Here is a 25,964-nt window from a genome sequence, read left to right on the forward strand (position 1 = left end):
GCCACGTGCAGCCTAGCCACCATCATGTACAGGCTGCCCTAAAAGTCAGGACATGTTGGATTGTTTCGTTTATTTAACACTGGCATTACAACCTTTTAATTGCTTAGTTTTCGAGGCAATATTTTATCTATTGTCATTAGTAACGTCTATTTTTCTTCTTCCTGTGGGGTCATCTCAAAAAAAGTCCAAAATTCATTTCAAAAGAGAATTCATGCATGCTTTAATGTTAATGGGATTGAGTTTGAACATTTGTTAAAATAAATGAAATAATCCAACGTCATTTGCTCATATAAATAAAATAACTCTGTGTCTTGACATTTGGAGCACCCCCTTGTGACTTTGCGTCGACTTTCACGTGCTCCCGCACGCGCCCACGTGCCCCACGTGCCCTTACGCATGCGTCCACCTGCTCACACACGCCCGTGCCGCCTCAGCTCGGCAAGGCGGCGCTGCACCTGGCGGCCGAGAACGGCCACGAGGGCATAGCCGACATCCTGCTGTGGCACAAGGCCTTCGTCAACGCCAAGACCAAGCTGGGCCTCACGCCGCTGCACCTGGGGGCCGAGCGCGGCTACAACCGGCTGGTGCGGCTGCTGTGCGAGACGCACCACGCCACCATCGATGCCCTCTCGCTGGTCAGTGCAGGGCTTCAGCTGCTGCCGCTGCTGCTGGCTGGCGAGCTGGTTGGGGCGTTTGTTCGGCTTTTTCACCTCCACCTCGAATCCCACACGCTTCCTCACCGCAGTAGTTTTCGTCGTCAGGAGTACCCAAATCCTTGAGACCCCGGGTGGCCAATTCGCTCACTGGCAGTCAGTTCCCCGCATGTATCACTCTTCTATCACGACTGCCATGGTTACTGTTGCCACGAACTTCAATCGTTGATTCCGCCACCCATGTTGAGGACTTGGTCCCTTTGCTGCCATCACCGCAGGCCATCGTCTCCTTCCTTCTGTCTAGATTCGCCAGTTGTTGGAGGGAAAGCTTGCGACCTCTGTGCTTTCCACGATACAGCAAGGTCTTCTTCATAAAACTTGGCCTCCAAGTTGCTTATGTTATGCTTCCATGAAATTCCTTCCATACATATGCAGCTGTACTCAAAATCCAGGAGCTTAATTTCGGGACCCACAATGCTGAGAGCAAAAAAAAACCCACCGAACTTCCATTACAATAAGTATTGAAAATATGATGAAAACAATTGATTTCCCGTTCAAAATGTATTGATTTCCTTTCCTTAAGATGGTAGAAGGCCATTTATCTCCATTGTTAGAAAGAGCTGAGAGGTCTGATTTACACAAGGATGATTATTGATCTCATAATGATAGGAAAACTTTACATTTGGGTGTTGGGACATGACAGGGTGTCCAAATCCAGGCATTCAACAGGAAACAAAAAAGGGTTGTGGAGGGTAATTGGATATTTTAACAAAAGGATATAAAAAAACAAAGACAAAGATTCTCCTGTAGCCTTCACAGACTGTTGGGGCAAGTGCTGTTCGCAAGCACAAGCCTTGTGGGCTATCAGGGATTGCCGGCCATACTTCCCCACGCTGGTCAGTGCGGCTTTCTGAAGGTGGGCAGAGTGCAGCACAACAGTGGATCTTGCTGCACTGCAAAATCCACTGTTTGGGTTTTGCATTACCAGTCTGTGTTGCTCTTTGTGGTGCGTCTGTGCGTCTGTTGATATGCAGATCAAAAGGACGCCCTTGCACCTGGCAGCTTTGAATGGACAGCTGAATGTGTGCAACAGCCTCCTGCGCATGAACGCAGACATCAACGCCACTGACATTGTGGGTATAGCGTGTTGTCCGAGAGCCCGCCACTCACTCACATAGCGTTCCGTTCTGAACCGCAGGGCTACCCCTACTCAATGTCAGAACGTTGATTAGATTTCTGGTTAGCTCTCTGATGTGGTTGTTCGTATAGTACCGTGTGGTCAGCATGATGTCCCGAGTTTTGCTCCCAGCTGCTGGCAGCTTCTGTAGAAACGAAATTCTTCACTTGCAAGTTTCCCACTTTATCCTGCTGTGAGATACATGAGAGCCTCCATTTGCACCTGCATTCAAAAAACCAGATGTTTAAATTCTGCACACACGGCTGAAGAATGAATTCCCTGATGAAGCTCCCAGCACGTGGGAGTAAAACGTCCGACCTTGTGCCGGGCACGATCCCAACGCACGTTGGAGAGCCACAGAGCAGAACCGTGACAGCCTACGCAGTGGTATTGATTCGATATATTTCGTTTTACATGGACAGGAAAACCTGAGACAAAGCTGGATTTGATTTTACAGCATTCAACGTTGTAAACAAAAAATTGCTCTCAGGTTTTGTTATGTCGTATCAATTTTAACAAAGGGCGAAATCGTTTCAGTGAAAAATGGTGCCGAGTTTCAGTGTAAGGGCAAAGGCACACTTTGAATTGATCATTATACCTTTCTTGATGTATGTACGTTGAACTTCTTTTGCACCATATGTAGCCAATCATGCTCATCGGAGGTGCGGGGGGAGGACATCAAACTAAACATAAAAAGCAGTTTTAAATAAATGAGTTTTCAAACTAAATTTAAAAGTGCCTAGCTCCAGTGGCTTCCAATATCAGATGGTCGCAGAAGCACATCTGAAAGCGTGCAATTACTAAATATGTTGACTTAAAGCTTTCGCGACTGCAGGAATTCATATTCTTTGGGTCTTTCGGTAAAGTCGCGTAGATAGAATCAATAATACAAAATAATATTTGTTATTTTTATAATTTTTTCTATCTACGTGACGTTACCGAAAGACCAAAAGAATACTAAATATGTATCATGCTAGAAGATGTTTTTGTCCCCCTAGAATTCTGTCTCGCTTCATTAGCCTGCACATGGGATAGTTTCAACGCCACCTGTGCCCTATGGGTGATCTCTCCAGATTCAGGTGCCTCGGAAAGAGGAGAGGGCGGAGCAGGACGATACATTTCGGCCAATTCGTAAATCTCGCGGGCCCAACTCACGCCCTCGACTCGAGTACAGTGAAAGCACCGACGACAGACCGACCCTGGCATCTCGTGTCCGTTGCTTTAGCGCAGAGCCCCCTTGCGGTTCCTCGGTCGAGATGTGTTATTTTGGGAGGGTGCTCCTTCCAGTGTTTGTCTTCCAGGTTGTGGAATGACCTCCCAATTGACATCAGAGAAGGTGGTCGTTTATTCACGTTTCAAAGGGCTGCTGAAGACCCATGTCTTTGAAAGCTAGTTCCATGGGTTTCTGCATGGAACGAGCTTTTGTGCTCGGAGTGGGTTCATAATCCCGGTTTGTGGGTTTTCATTCTGCATTTGTAGTCTCTTGGTCCAGGTTTATCGGGTTGCTAATTCAGGATGTGGGTTTCGTAGTCCAGGTTTATGAGCTATATAGCCTAGGTTTGTGGGTTCATAGTTCGAGGATCAGGATTCCCAGTCCGGTTTCTGCGAGTACGATGTTCATGGTGCAGCGTTTATGGTGTTCGTGGTGCAGTGTGTAGGGTGTTCATGGTGCAACATGTAGGGTGTTCATGGTGCAGCGTTTATGGTGTTCGTGGTGCAGCGTGCCGGTCGACGTTGTGGTGAAGTGGAGTGCACCATGAACGGCGTCTGATAAGGAAGGTGTTGCAGTTTTAAAAATCGGGCTGAAGATGCATTTCATAATCTCTTTAATATATTTTAAACCGCGTAGACTTTTCATTGTGCATCTCAAACCGTACCGACGCAACCTGTACGTTTCGCACACGAAAGCGCTCTCTGTGCGGAAATTTTCATCGCGGCGGACAAAGTTCGCCCTGACCGATCTCTCCGCGTGGCGTGTGCGGTGCGGCGGGGGGGGGGCAGCACGGGCAGACACCGCTGCACCTGGCGGCGGAGAACGACCACTCCGAGGTGGTGAAGCTCTTCCTGAAGCAGCGGCCCGAGCTGGTGACGTCGGCCAACGCGTCGGGCTCCACGTGCGCTCACATCGCCGCCGGCAAGGGCAGCGTCGCCGTCGTCAAGGAGCTGCTCAAGTTCAACCGTGGGGGCGTCACGTCCGCGCGCAACAAGGTTGGTGTACGGTTGTTGCGCGTGTGCGTGGTCGTGGTGGTGGTGTACGTTGTGTGTGCGTGGTCGTGGTGCTGGTGGTGGTGTACGTTGTGTGTGCGTGGTCGTGGTGGTAGTGTACGTTGTGTGTGCGTGGTGGTGGTGTACGTTGTGTGCGTGGTCGTGGTGGTGGTGTACATTGTGTGAGCGTGGTCGTGGTGGTGGTGTACGTTGTGTGTTTGTGATGGTGTACGTTGTGTGAGCGCGCATCGTGCGCGGTGTGTGTGTGGTGTCGCGGTTCGCACGCTGCGTTACGAATCCGGCGACCCCGGTTCGATTCCCGCTCACAGCCAACATCGGTGATGAATATACGAAGCTTTTCTTGGCCTCCCCTAGGATGACTCAGCCTCAAATAAGTACCTGATGTGTGTAAATATCACCACTGGGGAGACAAAGGCGGCCGGGCGTCGTGCTGGCCACCCACCCCCTCGTGTGCCGTGACGGCCTTCATAGGTGCTCGCTAACAGCACTTGCCCCGACAAGTCTGTTCAGGCTCTACGGGGGATCTTTTTGTGTGGCCTCGTGTGTGGCACCTCCTGATGAGCTCGGTTGGCTACATACGGCGCGAAAGAAGTTCAACGAGCGCTTGGTGGTTTCGCTCGTGGAGCCGGCGGCTAAGGTGCCCACGTGCCCCCCACCCCCCCGGTGTTTGCCCAGAAGAGCCTCGCTTGAATGGCGAGGCTCCCGCTACGTGGGCATTGTTTGACGGCTCTCCTGTGAGTTTTTCTCAGGGTGAAGTTTGCCGCGCGTCGGGGAAGTTTTTGACAATTCAAGAGTTGTTATCTCTGTCAGCAAGTGGCTGCGGGTCGAAGTAAAGTCATCGAGCGCGACGGTGACTCCTCACCTTCCTAAGGGGCCGTCCATAAATGACGTCACGCACCTGGGGGGGGGGGAGCGGTCAGACATTTGTGATGTGTGATGAGGAGGAGGGGGAGGGGGTTTGAGAAATGTGACGTCACATCAAAATGCGCAACTTTAAATAAATATAGACAACACGTTGTACTTAATTAAATATACTTTTTAATCAATGTTTTCTCCTACAACATCAGAGTGCAGCGCCACATTAAATACGCACTACAATGACAATAGTTGAAAGCGATTTGAAGCATGTTTTATTTTGGGGGGAGGGGGCAGAGCTTTGTGACGTCATATTTGAGGGGGGGGCGGTCTGACTTTTTGTGACGCCGTGTGACGACGAGGAGGGGGGGGGTCAAAAATCGTTCAAAATCGCGTGACGTCATTTATGGACGGCCCCTAACACGGAGCCGCCAAGTGCCTTTGGCAGCAACTCAAAACTAGCAGCCAGAACCCGGCATCGGATCCCGGGTGAACCGCTCGCGAATTGCTTCCCTGTGCCCCAGACAAACGACTCCACGCCGTTGCATCTGGCCGCGGCTGGGGGCTACGCGGAGGTGGTCAAGGTGCTGCTGGCAGCTGGAGCTGCTGCGTCTGAAGAAAACTCCGTACGTGTGTCTCACTCAGGCCGCGCTGGCTCTCCCATTGCAAGCATGGTTGGCTACGTACGCTGCGAAAGAAGTTCAACATACATACATTGCATTGTGGGAAATTGGTGCCGCCGATTCAAACGGACGGTCTCAATTAATCACTCGATGACCTCCAAGCACCTTACTCATAAGAGATATAAAAAAATACTTAAAAAAAAAACACGCTGTAATGAAATGTACCGTACGAGTAATGGCAGAACTCCACGACTCCAGGAAGTGGCCCCAAAGCTGGCCATAACGTATGGGGCCGTGGTGATTTACAGCCAACGTGAGTTGAGCGTGGACAATTAGACCCAAGCCGAAACATAAGATATACAAAAGATTGCTTAAAAATATCTAGTTTCGTATTTTTAATGATAGAATATAGTATTGTCATCAGCATGGCATACGTATACCAAGTTTGCAGTCGATACGACATTGGGAAGTGGGTTAAACTTGAGTTACAAGATTTGAGGATACGACAACAGACCGAGTTGAGGATACAACAGACAGAGTGAGTTAAATAAAAGCGTGTAAATTTAAAAAGCTTTTTTTTCATGTTCGCATTGTGACCGCTCTCTAAACACGACAGAGCGGTGCATTGGCTCAGCTGCCGTTGGGTCGCATGCAGACCTTGCGTTTTGTAAACATCCGCTCATGGAAACGCATGAGCGCTAAAAAGCTATTTTTTTACTGAGAGTGTTAAAGGGCCATGCTGCTCATGGCTCGGTGGTGGACAATGCTGAGATCTCGGATTTAAATTTGGACAGCCACTTGGGAAATAGGTGATTGCTGCGAGTTGAAAGACTTAACTCAGACATCAGCAACAACTGCATGGAAAACATTATTTACACTTGAATACGATTAAGCAGTGGTGTACGAGAACTAACTCGTTTACCCTCATCATTAACATTGATTTGTAACCGAAAACATGCTCCGGGTTAATGGTTTGAGCGATATCTTGTGCTAACAAAAAATGTGCTTCATTTCATTGAATCTAGCCCTGCTCTAATAGTTTAATTGTTTATAATCATTGCTGCAACATGTGTACTGTTTGTAGAGACTACTGCAGCAGTGACAGAATCAGAATATGTATTTACACTGGAGGAATCCGATGAGCTATAAAGCTCGTTTTCATTGATGTCCAATTCCTACAACGACTTCACCCACAATTGTATTTGACGCATGTCCATGCCTGTTCACAGTACGAGTGCCGAAATCGCCCACCACCCATTGTGATGTTTCCGTAATTTTATTTTATTGTGAGCGGTTTTTAAAAGTAAATTGATAATGAGCACGACTTTGGTAGCATTTTTTTGATTTAATATCGACTAATGCTTGTGAACTGCTTTTCGATTTATTCCGTGACGCTTCATTGTTTTTCAACTTGCCTGTGTTTTTTGAACATTATTTTCTATTTTTTTTTTACCCAGGGTCACTCTCGCACAATGTGCACTCCCCTTCTCCCTCGAGTTCTTGCCCGATTCAATCGAAATAAACTTCTTGGTGAAATGCACCAATTTAAGTGACGCCAAAAGCAATTCTGCCAGAATCATCATCATTATCTCTTTCTAGATTTGAAGCTTTTGGGACTGCAAGGATTCATACTCTTAGGTTTTTTCGGTAAAGTCACGTAGGTACAAAATACAAAACCTAAGAGTATCATCATTATCTTGTGGGGCCATTCCTTGACTCGATGAATCAGTTCCTGGAGTACGAACATTCGGCTCATGACAGTCGCGATAGTGCACATTTAACGTGCAGCAATGGGCGATATGAGACCATGTTTTTACCACAACAACCTTTCGGCATTCAGCGGTCTGCCTGCAATGCACAGCGTTGGCAAGTGTTGCCAATTGTTAAACCGTGGTTATGCTTCAATGTAATAGTGGCTCTGCTCGCAATTGCAGGAAGGCATGGCCACATTGCATCTGGCAGCGAAAAACGGACACGTCAACGTGCTGGAAGCCGTCAAAGACAACGTTTCTTTCAAAGCTACGAGTACCAAGGTGAGGTTCACCGGCAACATCGATGCACCCACTGCTCAGGCTCTCGGCAAAAATATCCACGTCGTTGCATTCGGCATAATTATCTGCTTAAATCGGATTTGCGTTTGCGGTGGTGCCGCGGTTAGAGCGCTGCGCTCCGTACCCGGCGACCTTAGTTTGGGTGCCTTTCACAGCCAATGCCAGTGGCCACTAGACCAGTGATGGGCCACCCCTAGATTAATCTAGCTTTAAGTACCTGCAACCGTGTTTAAACATCAGCCTCGGGGAGACAAAGGTGGCCGTGCCGGCCTTTGTAGGTGCTCGCTAACAGCACTTGTCCCAACAGCCTATGTAGACTGCATGAGGGATGTCTTATTGTGCACGCATGCTGGTGAGTAACCACGTGTGCATTGTGTGCGTTGTGTATGGAGAGAGGAGATTTAGTGGTTTGCACATTGAACTACGATTCGAGCACCTCAGATGCAGTTGGATTCCTAGCCTGGCTTGCACACTAGTGGCAGATGGTATTTCAACATTGCCGGGAGGGACATAACGTAGGTTGGCTGAGTATGAAATGGGTGCCCATTACGATGTGATTAAGATTCGTATGTTTATTGCCCCAGCAGTTTAAAACTCTAAGCATTGGCCTATTTATTTTGGTCATTTATCATGCTTTTAGCTAACTTAGTATTCCTGAAATCATGTCGTGCTATACGTAATATGTTGTGCGTTGCGTACATTATCACCATAAGACCATATCGAAAATGTATTTTTACTTACATTATATTAGATGCAGTCGTAGGTGATGTGACGTACAATTAGACAATTGTGAGGTCATACCTGTTAACAGGGGAAGACTCAGCCCATCATCTCTTCAGAGTGAATTAAATGAGCACCATTTTCTTTTTGCTGAAGATAACAGTGGTTGTTTTATGAGTATATATTGGGCCCCCTGCCACAGGACTAGGGACTTCACTCTACTGGCTCAGGACTGCCAGTGGAGTTGAGCGTTGCATCAAGTAACACTTTTGACTTTTTCACCTCCTTATCGCTGGCACATGGGAGCTGAGCCAGCGCCTGTGCCCACTGGCTGTTTGCCGTGCCGAGCTGGACCCAAATCCGCGATCAGCTGGCCTCACAAGACGAAATATGAATCTCGCTTGGGGCTTAGGAGGAGGGGGTGGGGTGTCAAGGGGTAGGGATAATGACGCCATTCATTGTCTGGCACGCCACGTCAGTACGGACGCAAACACACAGTCGTCACCGTGCCACCCGCGCGCTTTTCGACGCGTTCACTTCGCATGTCATCGGCGGCACGGCTCGGGAGTTCCAAAGGGAAGGAACAAACGCGCGGCCCCGACACGGCTTGGTTGCAAGTCGGGTAAAGGGGATTCCGAGTGATGACGTTAACGTTGTTTCTTAAACGCGGCCCATTAGGGGCCGTCGATAAATGACGTCACGCGATTTTGGACGATTGTTGCCCCCCCCCCCCTTCGTCACACGGCGACACAAAAAGTCAGACCCCCCCCCCCCTCAAATATGACGTCACAAAGCTTTGCCCCTCCCCCCTCAAAAATAAACATGCTTCAAATGGCTTTAAACTATTGTCATTGTATTGCGTAGTTAATGTGGCACTGCACTCTGATGTTGTAGGAGAAAACATTTACTAAAAAGTCTATTTAATTAAGTAGAACGTGTTGTCTATATTTATTTAAAGTTGCGCATTTTTACGTGACGTCACATTTCTCAACCCCCCCCCCCCTCGTCAAACATCGTCACAAATGTCTGACCCCCACCCCAGGTGCGTGACGTCATTTATGGACGGCCCCTTAACAGATCCCCGTGTTATCCTACCCTCCGCGTGTCGCGCCGCACAGACCGGGATGACAGCGTTGCACGTGGCCGCTCACTTTGGACAAATAGACATTGTGCGGGAGATGCTGACCAAGGTGCCGGCAACCGTACAGAGCCAGCCGCCAAAGGTGTCTCTGGACGCGTCGTCGTCGTCGTCATCCAAGGAGCACTTGCACGAGGTAGGGCGGCGATTATTGCCCAAAGATAATCATGACGAGCATATCACGTACCCGCATGGGAACATGCACGAACATGCATACGAGAACACCCACGCACACAAAGTAACAACCGGCACGCACAACTCATAATTACACACACACATACAGAAATGTGCTCACACACAACAACAACCGCCATTCGCCACTAAGTGGCGGTGACATCACCACGACGCTTGTGCCAGGCCATGTGCACCTTGAGGCCACGTGAAGTGTCGAACGCCCGCTGGCAGTAGGTCAGGGGGCAGACCCAGGTGCCATGGGTTGACTGACTGGCACGCACAACTCATAATTACACACACATACAGAAACGTGCTCACACACGCATACAGTTACACATACATACACAAACAGCAACATGCACCATTGTCAATACAGATCTACTACTGTTCTCCTTAACAATGGCTTTGCACCACCAAGGGAGACAGAAACCAATGGCTGATGAGAAAATCGAATCTCCTCGCAGCCTGGTGGGCACCCGGAGGGTAGACTACTCATCGACGATGCCTGTGGATGCTGCCAAAGCGTTATCGGAAGGCTGAGTGCTAAATTCCTCTCCCCCCCCTTCCCCCCCATTCTCTGTCCTCTATCTGTGCCTGTCGCAGTCAGGATTCACTCCACTGCACCTGGCAGCGGAGTCGGGGCACGAGGGCCTGGTGCGCCTGCTGCTCAACTACCCGGGCGTGCTGGCCGACGCGCAGACAAACCTGCAGGTGAGGGGCCCCCATCGTCGCAGCAGCTCAACGTGTGCCCAGGGGGCGGCCGCCGCCACGGAGACGGAGCGATGGGATCGGAGCGTGCGGCCGGAGCGAGGTGGAAAGCAGAAGGATTGGGCCTGGAGGAAGCCTAAACTCCGGCAGTCGATAGACAATGGCTGATGACGATGATGAACCTTCGAAACCACTTATACAAGCCTTTTGTAGGCCTGGGTTTATAAAATAAAAAGTTCTAAATATTTTACCCTTAATTTAGCCCGAGGTATGAAATTATTTTATTTAAAAAAAATTCGGTCTTTTTTTAGTGAGATGTACAGGTGGGTTCTGGTTTACGACGGTCCACATTTACGACGTTTATATGCCACCTTAGATCGATTTACGACACATCTTCCGACACGACTGAACACACTTGAACAGAGCCAGCCTGGCTTGCGATGTGACTTGGTGTGTTTTGTGTGGATTTTTACCTTTTAAACCCTGTTCAATATGGCTGATAAACGGAAAAATACATCGGCAAGAGATGTTTCTGCCGTTTCTACTGTCTATGGAAAAAAAATGAGATCATATTTACGACGTCGTTTTCAGGAACGCATTGTAACGTCGTAAAAGGGGGGACAGCCTGTTATAGGCTCTAACAGTAGATATGTGACATATTTGACCTATTTATCTATTGTAGAACGCCGTTAGCACGAGCATCATTCACTCACGCGTGTCACGCTCAGCTATATCTATTCGGTGCACAATTCACAAACGGGAGGGATTCACAGCTATTCATGCAATAAGAGGAAACTCACCAAGAGCCAATACTCTAAAAGTAGGTCACAGAAAGAGCGCAAGAGCATTACCGTATGCAGTGCGCAGAAGGAGAAAACCCATTCAAACACGTGTGTTGCATTTGTCACGGAATCAGCAGGAGTTATTCTTTATTGTCATAAAACTTCACGAATGCTTTTGCAGTCCTAGTTTTAAAGGCGACCAGGGGAGTCGGATTTTCTGAGGTCTCAGGGCAGGGCGTTCCACATTAACGAGCGTATAGACCAGGGGTCGGCAACCAAAATAACAAGAAGAGCCATTTCTTTACAATTCGGTACAAAATTCAGTATTTCAAGAGCCGCAATGCATCTGAGTACATACTGTACTCACGTACATATCGTCAAGAAGCAGCCCGTAAAGAGCCGCATGCGGCTCCGGAGCCGTAGGTTGCCGACCCCTGGTATAGACCAACGGCAAAAAAAAATGCACGGCCTTCGCTTCGCAGCGGACATTAAAAAGCTCCCGATTGGTAAAAGTGTAGGCCGTCTGTGTGTTTGTGCCATCTTCGCGGTCCATATTTTGAAAACCGCTCGCAAAGTATCTCGCTGGGTAAAGCCACGCAGCCACGCCGCCGCCTGCGAGGCTACCTCAACGGCCTTCATGATAGCCTTGCGCTGTGCAATTACCAACTGCACTCATGTGCTGAAGATTCGATAATGATGACTACGATGATGATAAAGATTTTGATTGTCACTCTCGGAAGCCACACGCCTGACGATGACGACCATGACGACTGTGCTGCTCGTTCACACCCGACGACGGTAACGGTGACGACGGCAACGATGACGACGGTAACGATGACGACGACGACGATGATTCTTCCCCCGTAGGGAGCCACCCCGTTGCACCTGGCGGCGCAGAGCGGCCACACAGCGGTGGTGGGGCTCCTGCTCAGCAAGTCGGCGTCCCAGCTGCACGTGCGCGACAAGAGCGGTCGCACCTGCCTCCACCTGGCGGCCTCGGGGGGCCACTGCGAGATGGTGCGGGTGCTGCTGGGCCAGGGAGCCGAGATCAACGGCATCGACAAGGTAGCGGAGCGGACTGTCCGCGGCAGGCACGAGAAGAGCGACGCTAAGGAGTCGGGAAGAGCCCCCCCCCCATCCCCCCCACCCCCGACTAAAATGAACGTGGGGTGGCGTGCTCATCTCGTCCACGTGCTCCATCATCACAGAGTGATATACTCTTGATTACCCCCCCCCGCCCACACTGACGCCTGTATATTTGGTATGTGCATGTTTCTCTCTCCCCTTGGTAGCATGGATTTTTCTCCGGGATCCTCCTCCGGTTTTCCCTCCGCATTTAGAATCAACAACGTGCGTTTCCAGTATTTGGCTGCTGTACATTTCCACAAGCCACTTTGTCGAGCCATCGTTAGTGGCCAGATCGCTTCTGATAAAGAGCTAAAATGAAGGTTTTGTTTTTACCGTGATGACTCTCGCCATGTGCACTCTGTCGGGGCGACTCCCTGTGCCCCACCAGTGCCATGGACGATCGATCGACCTCTCATCAGTCGAAAAAAATCTCAACTTAGACGTCAACAACATTGCCCTATCGAGAAAACATCACATAATATCATTACATCATCGCAGATACGTATCTTTGCTACGAATAAATTTCGATTTAAAGCTGTCGTGACTGCAGGGATTCATCTTCTTGGTTCTTTCGGTAAAGTCACGTAGAAGGGAAATAATAAAATAATAAAAATAAAACATGATAAAATAATTCTCACGACGTTTCGGCCACAACGCAAGCAGCCGTCCTCAGGTAAAGAACAGGTCTGTCGGAAAGACAGCGTCTGAATGCTACGAATATTTTATTCTATTTTAGACGAATGTGTTTTTTTTTGTTATTATTGGTGCTTCTCCACCACTGCCAATGCAGTACCAATTCTGTTGTTGTTGTTGTTGTTTATTTTCCCACCGCTCCGGAATAGATAGGCCAGGAACCCGTCAATGGTGGGTCAAAAAAGGTTACGCAAAGCACCCACGAATCACGTCCTTGATGTCGCAACACGCCCTAAACTGCGCACACATTAAGGGAATCTTTCCAGCAGTGTTTTATTTTTTAATTGACGCAAGTATCCCGACAATTAAACATGCACGCTGCGTCTCCAGATGAAGATCGAGATGTCATCGTGGCCAAAGCCATCGATGTCAACACGTCTCTTGTCAGTTTCGTGGTGTGATGCCTGGGTGGCTGCAGCAAGACACCAACTTGTAGCCACACCTTCCTCATTGCCATCCGCCTACTTAAGGCTGATTTGTCTCCAGCAGTAAACATATACAAAACAAGTGTCCGCCTCTGTATATCTACCTGTTGTTCTGTCTGCCTCTCTGCCTGATTGTCCCTTGATCTTTCCCATCCTCTGTCTGTCTACCTCTTCTGTCTGCTGCGCTGCCTGTCGCCCATCCCTCGGGCCCCGTCGTTCCCCCAGCTCGGCTGGACAGCGCTCATCTTCGCAGCCAAGGCTGGCTTCTTGCCCGTGGTGCAGCTGCTCATTGAGAGCGGGGCCTCCCCGGCCGCCGAGTGCAAAGACGGCAAGACGGCCATCCAGTACGCCGCCTCCAGCAACCACCAGGACGTGGTGAGCTTCCTCCTGCACCGGGGCCACAACACGCTCCGGCTGCTCGAGGACCGAGAGGTACGGGAGGGGATTCCCTGGTTCCAAACGTTTCTCGCTCGAAGTTGTGTTAAGTTGTGTTTGCAGTGAACAAAAATGGCTCGTACAATAGCCTCGTGTGTAATGCTTCGATACCACTGTGCAACCGAGCCGTGCCGGGGCCGTTCTGGACCAGCTTAGAGCACCTGAGGAGGTGCCAGATTATATCTTTTTTTCCACTGCAGAAACCGAGCCGTGCCGCTGACGTCACGCACAGCGAAGTAAATGAGAAACCCCTGTAGATGACGCGGTGACCTCGTGTCCACACTACGTGCTGACCGATGTCGCACGCAATGAATGGGTCATAAGTCGCACCCCAGGGCTTGTTTGGCCTCGAGCCAAAGTCAGGTGTCTCGTGAGACGAGCGAATCAAGTAGCCAGTGGAAAGCCCCCTTGCCACTCCAGCCCTGTGCAGGAGTGGCTCGGATGTGCCAGTGGAAAAGGGGTATACTGGTCCCCGCTCTCAATTGAGTGTAGGGGTGGCACTCATTTCTGAATGGCCCTTAACTCGTGGTGGCAACTCCACATTTGCATGACAGAGGCCATAATATCTATTGAATATCCACTGTTAATGTCCCACAAAGTGGTGCTCGTTTCATTGACACCGGAGGTTATTTTTGAGCCGATATGGCCCCCGACCAGAATTTGCAGTCGCAGCCTTCTTGATTGTGGCATGCTATTAATCAGGCCAGTTAGTGCTATGGTTAAAGAAATCCATTTACAATCAAAAGGTTGCAAATTCAAATCCTGGTTTGATGGTCAACTCAACTCAATGCCCCATCGGGATTGATAGATTGACGGCGGTTGTCTGAATAGTCAACAGTGGTCATTCAATGGATAAGCCGGTCCCCATCATTGCAATGTTGAATTGCCATCAGCCACTTGGAGTTGCCAATGAGGGCAATCGCCTTCCCATTGATCATTTGAACAGAGAGACTGACACGGCCGAGCCGTAGCGCAGCGGCCGCTTGTTGCAGGGGTTCGTGGTTCAAGCCCAGTGGCGGACCTGCATAATATTGCACGTAAATTAACTTCAGATTACATAATTTGGAAAAGCCACGAAGCAATATTTCCCTCCCCCCTACTGGCAGATTAGTTCCCGTTGATCGTCTGGTGCTCCGCTGACATTGCGCCACACAGGGGCAGCTGCCACTGTCGGGGGTCCCCTTGCCCTAGACTGCAATAGAGCAAAGGAACGGTTCAGACGAGATGCCACGTCCGGCGCATCGAGCCGCCGAGCCATTTGAGCCCCTATCAACGAAAATGCAAATCCACAAAGTCCTCGCTCACGCGGTTCCCCGCATGCCCCGCTCTCGCCCGCGCAGTTCATCTTCGACCTCATGGTGTGCGGCAAGCAGCAGAGCAGCACGCGGCTCATGGAGGAGCTGGTTCTGCGCTCAGCCGCGCCGCTGGAGACGGCCGTCAAGCTGTCGCGTGCCTTCGGCCTCACGGCGCTGCGCTACAAGGAGCGCTCGGTGGACCTGCAGCGCGCCGCCAAGTTCTGCGAGGGCCTCGCCGTCGAGCTGCTCGCCATGGCCTCGGGCGACCACAGCGCCGGCGTGCTGCTGCGCGCCGTCGACCACCGCGCCACCAGCCTGCTGGACGTGCTCATCGAGTGCGAGCAGAAGGAGGTGGTGGCCCACCCGGCCGTGCAGCGCTACCTCACCGACGTGTGGTACGGCGACCTGGGCTGGGCCGACTGGAAGCTGTCGCTGCTGTTCCTCGCCTTCCTGGTTTGCCCGCCGGTGTGGCTCGCCTTCTCGCTGCCGCTGCGCAGCCGCTTCAACAAGATCCCCATCATCAAGTTCATGAGCCACCTGGCGTCGCACATTTTCCTCATCCTGCTGTTCATGCTCACGGTCGCGTGGCCCCCGCTCAGCCCCGTGTTCCTCGGCCGCCTGCTGCCCTCGTGGAACGAGTGGCTGCTGCTGTCGTGGCTCACGGGCATGCTCGTGTCCGAGCTCACGGATCCCGGCGAGCGGGCGGGCCTCGCCTGGATCCGCGTCATCATCCTGGTCATCGCGGCCATCAGCTTCGTGTCCCACCTGCTCGCGTTTGCCTACCCGGTCGGCACGGACGGGCGGCTCGAGACCCTCTACGCGCGGAACATGTTCCTGGCGGTGGCGATGACGCTGTGCTTCATCCAGTTCCTCGAGTTCCTCACGTTCCACCACCTCTTCGGCCCCTGGGCCATCATCATTCGCGACCTGATGAAGGACCTCGCCCGGTTCGGCATCATCCTGGCGCTCTTCCACACGGCCTTCACGCTCCACCTCACCGCCGTCTACCAGCCAGTCTACCCGGCGCCGAAGAACAAGACGGCCGAGAACGTGACCGCGAGCGGCGACGCGGACGAGGCGACGCGCGTGCAGAGCCCCCTCGACATCGTCGTGCTGCTCTTCTTCGCCCTGTTCGGACTCGTGGAGCCCGAAAACCTGCCGAGCATCAGCCGGTCGCCCCCTTTCACCATCGTCATCGTCCAAATAGTCTTCGGCGTGTACCTCATCGTGACCTCCATCGTTTTGATAAACCTTCTGATCGCGATGATGAGCGACACGTACCAGCGCATCCAGGCGCAGTCCGACACCGAGTGGAAGTTCGGCAGAGCCATGCTCATCCGGGACATGAAGCGCAAGTCGTCCGCCGCGTCGCCCCTCAACCTCTTCACCAACGTCTTCCAATACGTCGCCGTTTGCTGCCGGCGCAGGGGTAACGCGTGTGCCCGTTTCGCTTCGAGCTCTCGGCGTTGCGGCTCCCCGCGTCACCCGTGTTCGCAGCCCCCCCCCCGCCCCCCCCGCCCCCCCCCAGCCCACCCCCCCCACCCCCCCCCCCCCCAGCCCGCCCGCACTACCTCGGAGCCACCGGCCCCACCGCCACCGCCGCTCGCCTTTGGCACAGCCGCCCCCACTCCGTCCCTTGCCGGGGCACCGCACAACTTAACCCTTTCCCGTTCCGATGACGTACGCATACAGCAACGTACGTTTACGTACATCGACGGAACGAAATCGGAAGTAAAAGGCCACGCGGGAGGGCGCGTGGCACAGTTTGGCTTCGGCTATCGTCGAGTGTGGTCGTGTCACGACGGCTCTCCACGGCGAATACAGTGCCTTTAAAAACAGCGGCGATACGCCTCTCTAAAATTAACGCCGAACCGCTTGCACGTTCCGAGATTCGGCGGTGAACGGGACCCACCCTAATGGAAAAATAATAATAATAGGCTTGAGCCTTTCTGGCAATACAGCGGTGTCAAGATGTTCAAACAACAAACAGATACCTTTTTTGTAAGGCACCAAGTCCGCATTAAGCACACGTACTTGTGGCAGAACATGCAAACCCTGCAACTTGCAGGTTTCTCGGAACGGGGCGTAAGGGTTAACGACGCAGCGCTTTGCCCCGTGGACGCAGGCAAACTGTGCCGAGCGGAGCCGTCGAGCGACGTCGCGCAGTTCGACGGCGTCTCCAACACGTGCTGCATGGACCTGCAGCTCCACCCGGGCACGTGGGCAGAGTCGCTGACGCGGCGCAGCGCGAGAGTCACGCCCGACGGTAAGGCCGCCCCCCCCCCCTCCTCGTTTTTACCGCCGTCACTTTATCCATCGCAGCGGCTGTAGCGGTAGACAAATGCCTTTCGTTTGCCATTTCCGGCCACCGGCCACGTGGTCGGTAATGATTGTCGCGATTGGCTACGTATGGCGCGAAAAAAGTTTGAGATGCATACGTACATTATATCCGAACCGGAGTCGGTTCGGATATTTTGGCCGTCGTCCCCACCAAAATGTTGTAACGACAGCTGCTTTCGCGGGCTGGCTTGCACGGCCCCGGCACGGTTCGTTGCACAGTGGAAAAGAGGTGAATGAGATGCCCTGAACATGTTCTGGCAAAGATCAGTGGCTCCTGCTCCGAACTTTCCCACAATCAAATTCAGCCCTAATGGGGATGCCTGGTGCAGTGTGCGCATTCGCGCCAATGTATTGCACACCTGTCGTGATCATTGGCACCAACGTGATCATTTGTGATGACGATGAGGAAGTTGCTCTAGATTTTGTACGATGGTAATTCGGTTGCACCGAGTGTGCCAGAAACTTTAAAAAAATGTTCCTGGAAACTTTCCTGAAATTAAACAAAGTTGTTGCTTAATGTTGGACTATGTACGATAAAATGTGTGTTCTATCACCAACGGTCCTTAAATTCCAGTTCGCGTTAAACTCAACCCATCGTCCCTGTTCGCTCAGCAATATGATCTTCACCACGTGAGCATTCAACAGTGGATATCCCATCTGTACAGTGACCCAGGCCACCCTTGCAAATGACTCATCCTGGTCTCTTGAGTTCTCACCACTACCTAGTTCAACAAATAAAACGTTTCACCACTGGCTCAGGACTGCCGATCGAGTTGACCCCTTCCTCTCCCCCAATGCTCGTTCCATTGCGTGCTGCCACACGTACTAAATGTTTTTGCCTCACCTCCCCACAACCTGCAGGGTCAGTGAAGCGTTGCCCTCTTCCTCGTCACACCTTTAGTCAATACAAATCCAACAGAAGCTTTGCATGCTCTTTGGTTCTAGATTTGAAGCTTTCGTGACTGCAAGGATTCATACTTTTTGGTTTTTTGGGTAAAGTCACGTAGGTAAAACAATACAATAAAATAAATGAAAACAACTAAATTAAATCACGACGTTTCGGAGGCAACACAAGCTTCCTTCATCAGGTGTAAAAAAAAAAAGGCACAGCAAAATAACAGTTATTTTGCTGTGCCTTTTTTTACACCTGAAGATGGTCGCTTGTGTTGCGATCGAAACGTCGTGATCTATTATTATTTTTTACCCACGTAACTTCACCGAAAGAACCAAAGAGTATGGATTCCTGCAGTCACGAAAGCTTCAAAGCAAGATTTCATCTTTGCAATGTATCATGTCCCCTTGCCTACTTGCAAGCCCCTCTGCCTTGCTCATGAAATTGCGTCTTGCCACTAAAAATACCTCTGCCTTATACAAGGCCCTATGCTCTCTGAAATTTCCTCTTGTCACTCACTAAAAATACCTTCTGGACACTAATAGGGCCATTTATAAGGCTCACTTTTAACCTTGCTCAATTTTTTTTACATTTGTGTTACGTAATAAAAGGCGATGAGGAAAATTATTATTTTAAACAAGTCAAATTGTGTCCGTGGACTCAAACAAGTTTGAATAATTATGGCTGGACATTGACATTGAGAACATTGACATTGAGAACATTGACATTGAGAACATTGACATTGTGCCCCGTCTACTTGAGTCTGTGTAAATAGGTGTCATAGTTTGTTTTAGGGTTGGCTACGTACGGTGCGAAAGACGTTCAACATACATACATTGAATACAGTGCAATGCAATTCGGATTTATATAGCGTCTGAGCGGAACTGCATCTCAAAATGCTCAACAAAACACTTTGACATGTGCGTCATGCTGACGGTAGGATATATATATAGTCTATGCATTCTAGTGAGGAGATAGTCAATCGTTGGCAGAAGAGAAAGAGTGAGCCTGGACTTGAAGGAGGAGGGACAGGTTGAATGGAAGAGAGAATCGTCGGCACCTGCAGTGGCTTGAACAATGCGTCCTTACCTCGCCTCTACATGGCACTGCAACCCACAGCGTGTAATCTGTGTGTGTCAGCACGGCAGCACTTGAGCATGCCGTCTGCATTCCAGCACCAATCCCAGATTAAGGATCTCCGCACGGTCAGGTGGATTTCAAAGTGCTGCTTGCATTGGAGGGGTTACACACAAAGACAAAGATCCCCCGTATAGCCTTAACAGACTGTGGGGGCAAGTGCTGTTAGCGAGCACCTATGATGGCCGGAACGGTACACGAGGGGGTGGGTGGGCAAGCACCACGCCCGACCGCCTTTGTCTCCCCAGTGGCGATGTTTACACACCGCACCAAGTACTCACTTGAGGCTGAGTCGACCTAGGGGAGGCCCAGGACCGGTTCAGATAATCGTCACAGGTGTTGGCCGTGAGCGGGAATCGAACCCGGGTCGCCGGGTTCGTAGCGCAGCGCGCGAATCGCTACCACTACCGTCGTGACGCACACGCACACGTGCACGCGCACACACACGAGGTTCTGCTACGCTTGCTGGACGCACAAGCGCTGAACTTGGGGTGCTTGTCAAAGGCAGGGCAGTGTGTTCCAGGAATGAATACAGGCTAAGCTGATTTCGTTAATACGGTAATATACCACTGATCCCCTCGTGCCCTGCTGGGCTACTCAAGGGGTTCGCGATTGCATTAGATGCATGCCCTCTGCGCGTGGCGTCTTGGGCAGTGAAGACAGAGGGCTTTGCTGTCCTCTTGCCGGGTTATTGAGAGAGTGGGTTTTAGCCGATCATCCCCTTTGGAGGCCAATAAACAAAGCCCCACTTGGTGGGGATCTAACAGTGGCCGCCCTTATAGAGAGCAGCTTCTGCCATGGGAATGTGGAATCTCGTGCCACTGGCTGCGAGCAGCCAACGCGGAGACCAGCATTGCCCTTCACGGAGATTCTGTCCGTACCGACATGTCGCACGTTGCAGGCGCTCAACAAAGATCCCTTCATGTGAAGCTTCCGTGACCGCAGGAATCCGTGCTCTTTGGTTCTTTCGGTAAAGTCACGTAGGTGAAAAAAATAAAATCAAAGCTCACGACGTTTCGGGCGCAACAAGAAATCTGTAGTGAAACAAGACGCTATATAATATATATATAAAATATAGCGTCTTGTCTTGTTTCACTGCAGATTTCTTGCCCAGTTCGGTAAAGTCACGCGGGTATCAACAAATAAATAAATATAGCACGACGCTTCGATCGCAACATGGGCGGTTGTCCTCAGCAGTTCCACTGCTGGATTATTTTTTGCGCCTGAGGACGACCGCTTGTGTTGCGATCGAAACGTCGTGATAGATTATTTTTTATTTGAATTTTTCTACCTACTTGATTTTACCGAAAGAACCAAAGAGTAAAGATCCCTTATTTAGCCATATAGAGCATAGGGGGCAGCGCTGTTAGTGAGCACCTATTAAAGGCAGCTTGGCATAGTCAGCACCACGCTTCGCTGCCTTTGCTTCCAAGAAGCTGATGTGTATACACTGCCAGACACACATTTAAGGCTGAGTCAACCTTAGGGAGACCAGTGCTTGAATTACTGCACTGCTGCTCGCATTCAGCTGGATTGGCAGCAGGGGTAAGTGCTGTTAGCAGGTGCCCAGCATCAGAACGTGTAGTTGAACCTATGTTGAACCAACCCAAGGCCAAACTGAGCCCTAAATGAGTAGCAGGCATTGTGTGTAAACTTCAGCACTGGGAATACAAAGGTAATGGAGCGTGGTGTCAGCCGCGTATGTATGTTGAACTTATTTCACATCGTATGTAGCAAACCATGCTAATCAGAGGTGCGGGGAATGGACAACAAACTAAACACGGAAAGCAGTTAAAAAGAAATTAGTTTTCAATCGAACATTGTGCTATTGCCAGCCTGAGTAGGTGCTCGCTAACAGTACTTGTACCACTAGCCTGTATGTTTGATGACGGATCGTAGTCTTTTGTACATCCACGTCATGTGATGGGATAGTGTTTACCTGTCGCACACATGGTTTTTATCCAGGTGCTCCAGTTTCCTCCCACAAGTAAACTTCTAAACTGGCAGAAAACACCTTAATATATAGAGCACAGAAGAGCCTGGGCAATTGCTAGCATCAGCTTACCATGTGGCTGCTTTCCCGCGTGTCTGTGGTTCCTCGTGGCTCCGGTTCATTCTCGCTCTTCAACAGCGAGTGCGCGATACAAGTTGAATATTATTATTCAAAGTGGTTAGCCCACTGCACTATGATGCAGGTTCAACCCTTCTCCTTGCACTTTCTAGATTAGTGGCACACAGTCACGTGTCTGCCTTTGGCATTCTGCCCACCAGTGGCACACGCGCGAGTGTACGCACGTGTGCGCGTGTAAATGTGTGCACGCGTAAGTGTGCGCGCGCATGAGTGTACGCGCACGTGCGTGTACGTTGCGATTGTACGCACGTGTGCGTGTGCGCACGTGCCACCCTCGCAGGCGTTCACCGGGGCAGGGGCCAGCACGGACCGACGCGGATCGAGGACGCCATGGACTGGCAGGACGTCGCGGCGCGGTACCGCGCCATGAAGGGCCGAGGCGCCGTGGGGCCGCAGCAGCCGGAGACGCCGTTCCCCCTGGGCAATAGGAGCACCCGCAGGAGGGCGCCCTTCCTCGTCGCCTCGAACGCGCTCAACGGGGTCAAGGCATAGGTGCCGCGCGCGGTGGGGACGCACGCAAGCGGAGCGGCCGGCGGCGAGGGGCACGGTGACCCTCACCGGACTCGCGACTTAAGGCTACGTTATTGGCGCCGGTAATGATTGTCGGTAGAAAATTCGCGGGTGGCGGGGAAATAGCAAAGAAGGAAAGGGTACATTCGTCGATTGGCCACGGGATAAGTTGGGAGGAGGGCCCCGCCTAAAACCGGTGTCAATATTTGTAATAACAAAAATAAATGAACAAAAATTCCGTGAATGAGCTGTTAAAATGACCGTTTGCATGTTTAATTAAAGTCACCCCCGCCTCCCAATGCCCCCGACGTACGGCCTTGTTGAAATGGAATGAAGGAAGTTCCGAATCTAGCGTGCATCTCAAGCCACTTCTAAAAGTTAATTCAGATTCACGATCTCCGTGCCAAAATCGTAGCCTTGTGTAGACCGTCCACCAAACGCTCACCTGACCTTCAGGAGACTCTCTTCTGAGACTCTGCGCTCACAATCATCAGACATCACTCACTCGAGTCGTTATAAAATGTCATTCGATCACTTCAGGACTGCTGCCTCTCTACAAATAAACTCAGATGACAGGATCAATTTGCCACTCGACTCTTCTAATATGAATCGAGTGCGGTGTTACCTACCGTCATCATCTTCAACTCCAACATCATCATCTTAATCACCATCATCAATCCATTAACATCATCTCACAGGATTCTGCGGATAAACACTGATATTAGGATATACGCCCCATGAATTATCCTATAAATAACCACGGATAGCAGGAGTCACCGGTGGCAACATATTTTATCCGCGAAATAGCTCCGGATAATGAGGAGCAATCTATCCTGCGAGTTCGATGAACTTATGCGGACAGACTTTGGCCAAGTAACAGGAGTGCAGGGCATCTCCTACGCTGTAACACACGGGCTGCTGGTCGGTGTGGAATTAACACCGATAAGTTACTGAAGTGCATTGACAATGGTGTCATGTGCTAACCGAATGTTACAATGAACGTAGCTGACTGAATGTTTAGTTTTACTTGTACAATGAACGTATACGCGTTGGGTAATCCAAATGTTTCATTTTACAGTTTCAAAAAAATGAAAACTACATTACAGCATGAAGCGCTAAAGTTTGGCTGAATTGCTGAGATATTTCTCAGTGTTTTTGATGCTGAACATAGCCTGGTTAGATTCTAGATTTATTAAGCTAATTATTGCCTGTGCTGTGATCAAATTTTGCAATCAAATGTAATTCTCCATAATCAACGTTTTTGGGTGTAGATCGCGTTATTTATGTGTTGGTGCGTATGGCAAATGTAATTCTAACAACCATGACAGCTCTATTGTAATAAATACGCAATAGGGCATGCTTAACTTAATTGACAAACGGTCGACATTTCGTCAACTTGATATAAGCTTTAATATGAAATGTGTTGGTGCGTATGGAATGCAGTATACCCTACGTAAGTGATCTTCGCTGTTGAAACAATCTCGCAGTAATTACGCAATGTATTATACAGTGAACACGTTTTTCAGTTTTGGCTGGAACCTAAATTAATAACATTAGTACCACTTACGCAAGTGATCATGACATTTTCTTCACAATAATTTGGACGCTGCCTTTTTTTGTATTCATCTGGTAGAATGCGAGAGACCGTTCATATTTAAGCACTCATTCGTTGGCTGATGATAAGAATAATTTACATTTATCTGTACGGCGCCGTCCACAAATGCCTCAAGGATAACACCTTAATAGGCCGAGGACTGCAGAGCTTTGCGCAAACATAATCAACGTTTTTGGGATTAGATCGCGTTATTTATAAATGTGTAATAACACGCTGGAGACGGCTTGTAGAATCGGTCCTTTAATTTCACTTCCTTTGCAGTTCACAAACACTCCCCGTTGCTGGCAGGCAACGGGAAGCGGGCAGACAGCCACCAGAGACACACCACCACGTGGCAACCGGAGCCCCACTCGCGCGTGGCCTCTCTCTCTCTTAGTTCCGTGTCTGACCCCGTGTCTCTCCTCTCTCCCCTTATTTAATGCCTGGGTCACGTGGTACACTCCAGCCAATCCTCAATAGCCTGCGCCGAATGTTCCAGATCCCCCATCAACTCCCGGGACCACGCCCCCGACTTGTCTTCCCATTGGCTGAGGCCAAGACCAACGAAACCAATCACCTAGCTGACATCCCGTGATCACGCCGGGGCCATGCTCCCAGGCTCTCCCCCCATTGGCTGTAAAGCGGGACCGGCAAAGCCGATCACCACGTGAATCTGACATAGGCTTTTATTACAAATGTGTTGTAACCCTCCACCACCCGACACGGTCAATCAGTAAAAAAGTGTCACGTTGACAAAAGACATGCAATTACCAGCGAAACGTCATAGTACTCAAACATTGTAAATGTTGTGGTTTCACACTTCAACACACCGGTGGGCTAAAGCAGTGAACTATTTGTCTTTTGTCAACGTGACACTTTTTTACTGATTGGCCGTGTCGGGTGGTGGAGGGTTACGACACATTTATAAATAACGCGATCTAAACCCAAAAACGTTGATTATGAATAATATTGGTCGCGAAAGCCTACGTGTTAAACTTTGGGCAATCGTTGGGACCGGCTCCTCACCACGTGGTTGCTGCCCTCCCGCTCGGCAGTCGTTTACTCCTCGCTCCTCCGAGTCGCTGCTCGCTCAGTCCTGGAGAGCGAGCGGATTCTGTGCGGTGGCGGTGCGCTGCGAGTTGAAATCATGAATAATTATTTCCATGACAGGTCACCGATGCTGCCTTAGAAAACATCTTCTATTCCCGTGGAAGGCCAGTGTGTATGTTGATGACAATTTGCCTTTATGACTGAATTTTAACAGTTGACCGTACGATTGTAATTCAGTTGTCTTTCAGTATTTCGATTTGTATTCTTGTGATGATATGTGCAACTTTATGTATTAATACTACTACTACTACATGAAGTGGTGTATACAACTACAGTATTTATTTCCATAACATGATACGTTTATTCATTAAAAAAAGAAATAAATATGGTCACAATAACGTTTGTTGTGTGTGTTGCATGTGTATGTTGCCTAGCAACATTAATAACAAAACAACTCTTACACGGAAATGTGGGGAATAAACAGCGCGGATCATATGATCCATGGGGTTATCTGTGAATCTATTCCATGTATCCACGGGAGAAAGAATGCCGGTGACTGCATACAGGATGAATTTGCCAACGAACTCTGATCAGGAAACACCATTGTGGATATAATTGTTCAAGCAATTTCCCACAATCAGGTTATATTCCGAGAAAACGTGCCATTGGTCGCAACGAAGAGTTGAGACCGATTTTCCCAGAGATATGAAACTTTTTTTTTTAATAGATATGAATACAAATAGCACATTTAATAAACTACCAATCAAATATAAAGTACAATAATTGTGTTTGGAAAGGTCTTATCTCGATTCTTTATAATGCCCGGCTTATTTGAACTGAACATTTGCAGTTAAAGAGGGAGAATTACTGCAAGACATGTGAAGGTAAATGAACATCAGTGTCATCTCTGGAGCGCTGCCCATTTCCTTTCATCAGCCATATTTAAAGGATGAAATACATTTAAAACAGTCTGATGCATCAGTTACGAATGCACAGAGGTTTAGCACCGGAGCGCGGAGTTGGCAGGCCCACTGACTGGGCCACTTCCCTCCCACGCACATCCGATTAGCACGGCTGGCCACGTTTTAGTCACATTTATTAGGTATATAACCCTGTGAGCCATGCGGCTCTTGGCTCGGGTGCAACCGCAACAAAACAAAAACGCGAACAAGAAACATCTTAAAGTGACTACACGCAACAGAAAAATCCAGGAAAAAACAGCAAAGT

The 25,964-nt window shown here is 49.9% G+C and overlaps 1 protein-coding gene across 2 annotated transcripts in view; it reads left to right on the forward strand.

Moving 5' to 3' along the window:
• Nucleotides 1-25,203, forward strand: part of LOC144935843 (uncharacterized) — an 82,116-nt gene extending 56,913 nt beyond the window's left edge. For both annotated transcript variants that reach the window (XM_078862651.1, XM_078862652.1), the window contains 12 exons: nt 435-635; nt 1,688-1,786; nt 3,832-4,038; nt 5,436-5,537; nt 7,469-7,567; nt 9,424-9,579; nt 10,221-10,328; nt 11,975-12,172; nt 13,579-13,785; nt 15,129-16,512; nt 17,209-17,349; nt 21,864-25,203. In XM_078862651.1, coding sequence (XP_078718777.1) covers nt 435-635; nt 1,688-1,786; nt 3,832-4,038; nt 5,436-5,537; nt 7,469-7,567; nt 9,424-9,579; nt 10,221-10,328; nt 11,975-12,172; nt 13,579-13,785; nt 15,129-16,512; nt 17,209-17,349; nt 21,864-22,075 — 3,114 coding nt within the window. In that variant the 3' untranslated portion in view covers nt 22,076-25,203. The remainder of the gene's footprint in view (nt 1-434; nt 636-1,687; nt 1,787-3,831; nt 4,039-5,435; nt 5,538-7,468; nt 7,568-9,423; nt 9,580-10,220; nt 10,329-11,974; nt 12,173-13,578; nt 13,786-15,128; nt 16,513-17,208; nt 17,350-21,863) is intronic.
• The last annotated feature ends 761 nt before the right edge of the window (nt 25,204-25,964 follow it).

Source organism: Lampetra fluviatilis, chromosome 14 (assembly GCF_964198595.1).
Source record: "Lampetra fluviatilis chromosome 14, kcLamFluv1.1, whole genome shotgun sequence".
In the NCBI taxonomy this organism is placed as follows: Eukaryota; Metazoa; Chordata; class Hyperoartia; order Petromyzontiformes; family Petromyzontidae; genus Lampetra; species Lampetra fluviatilis.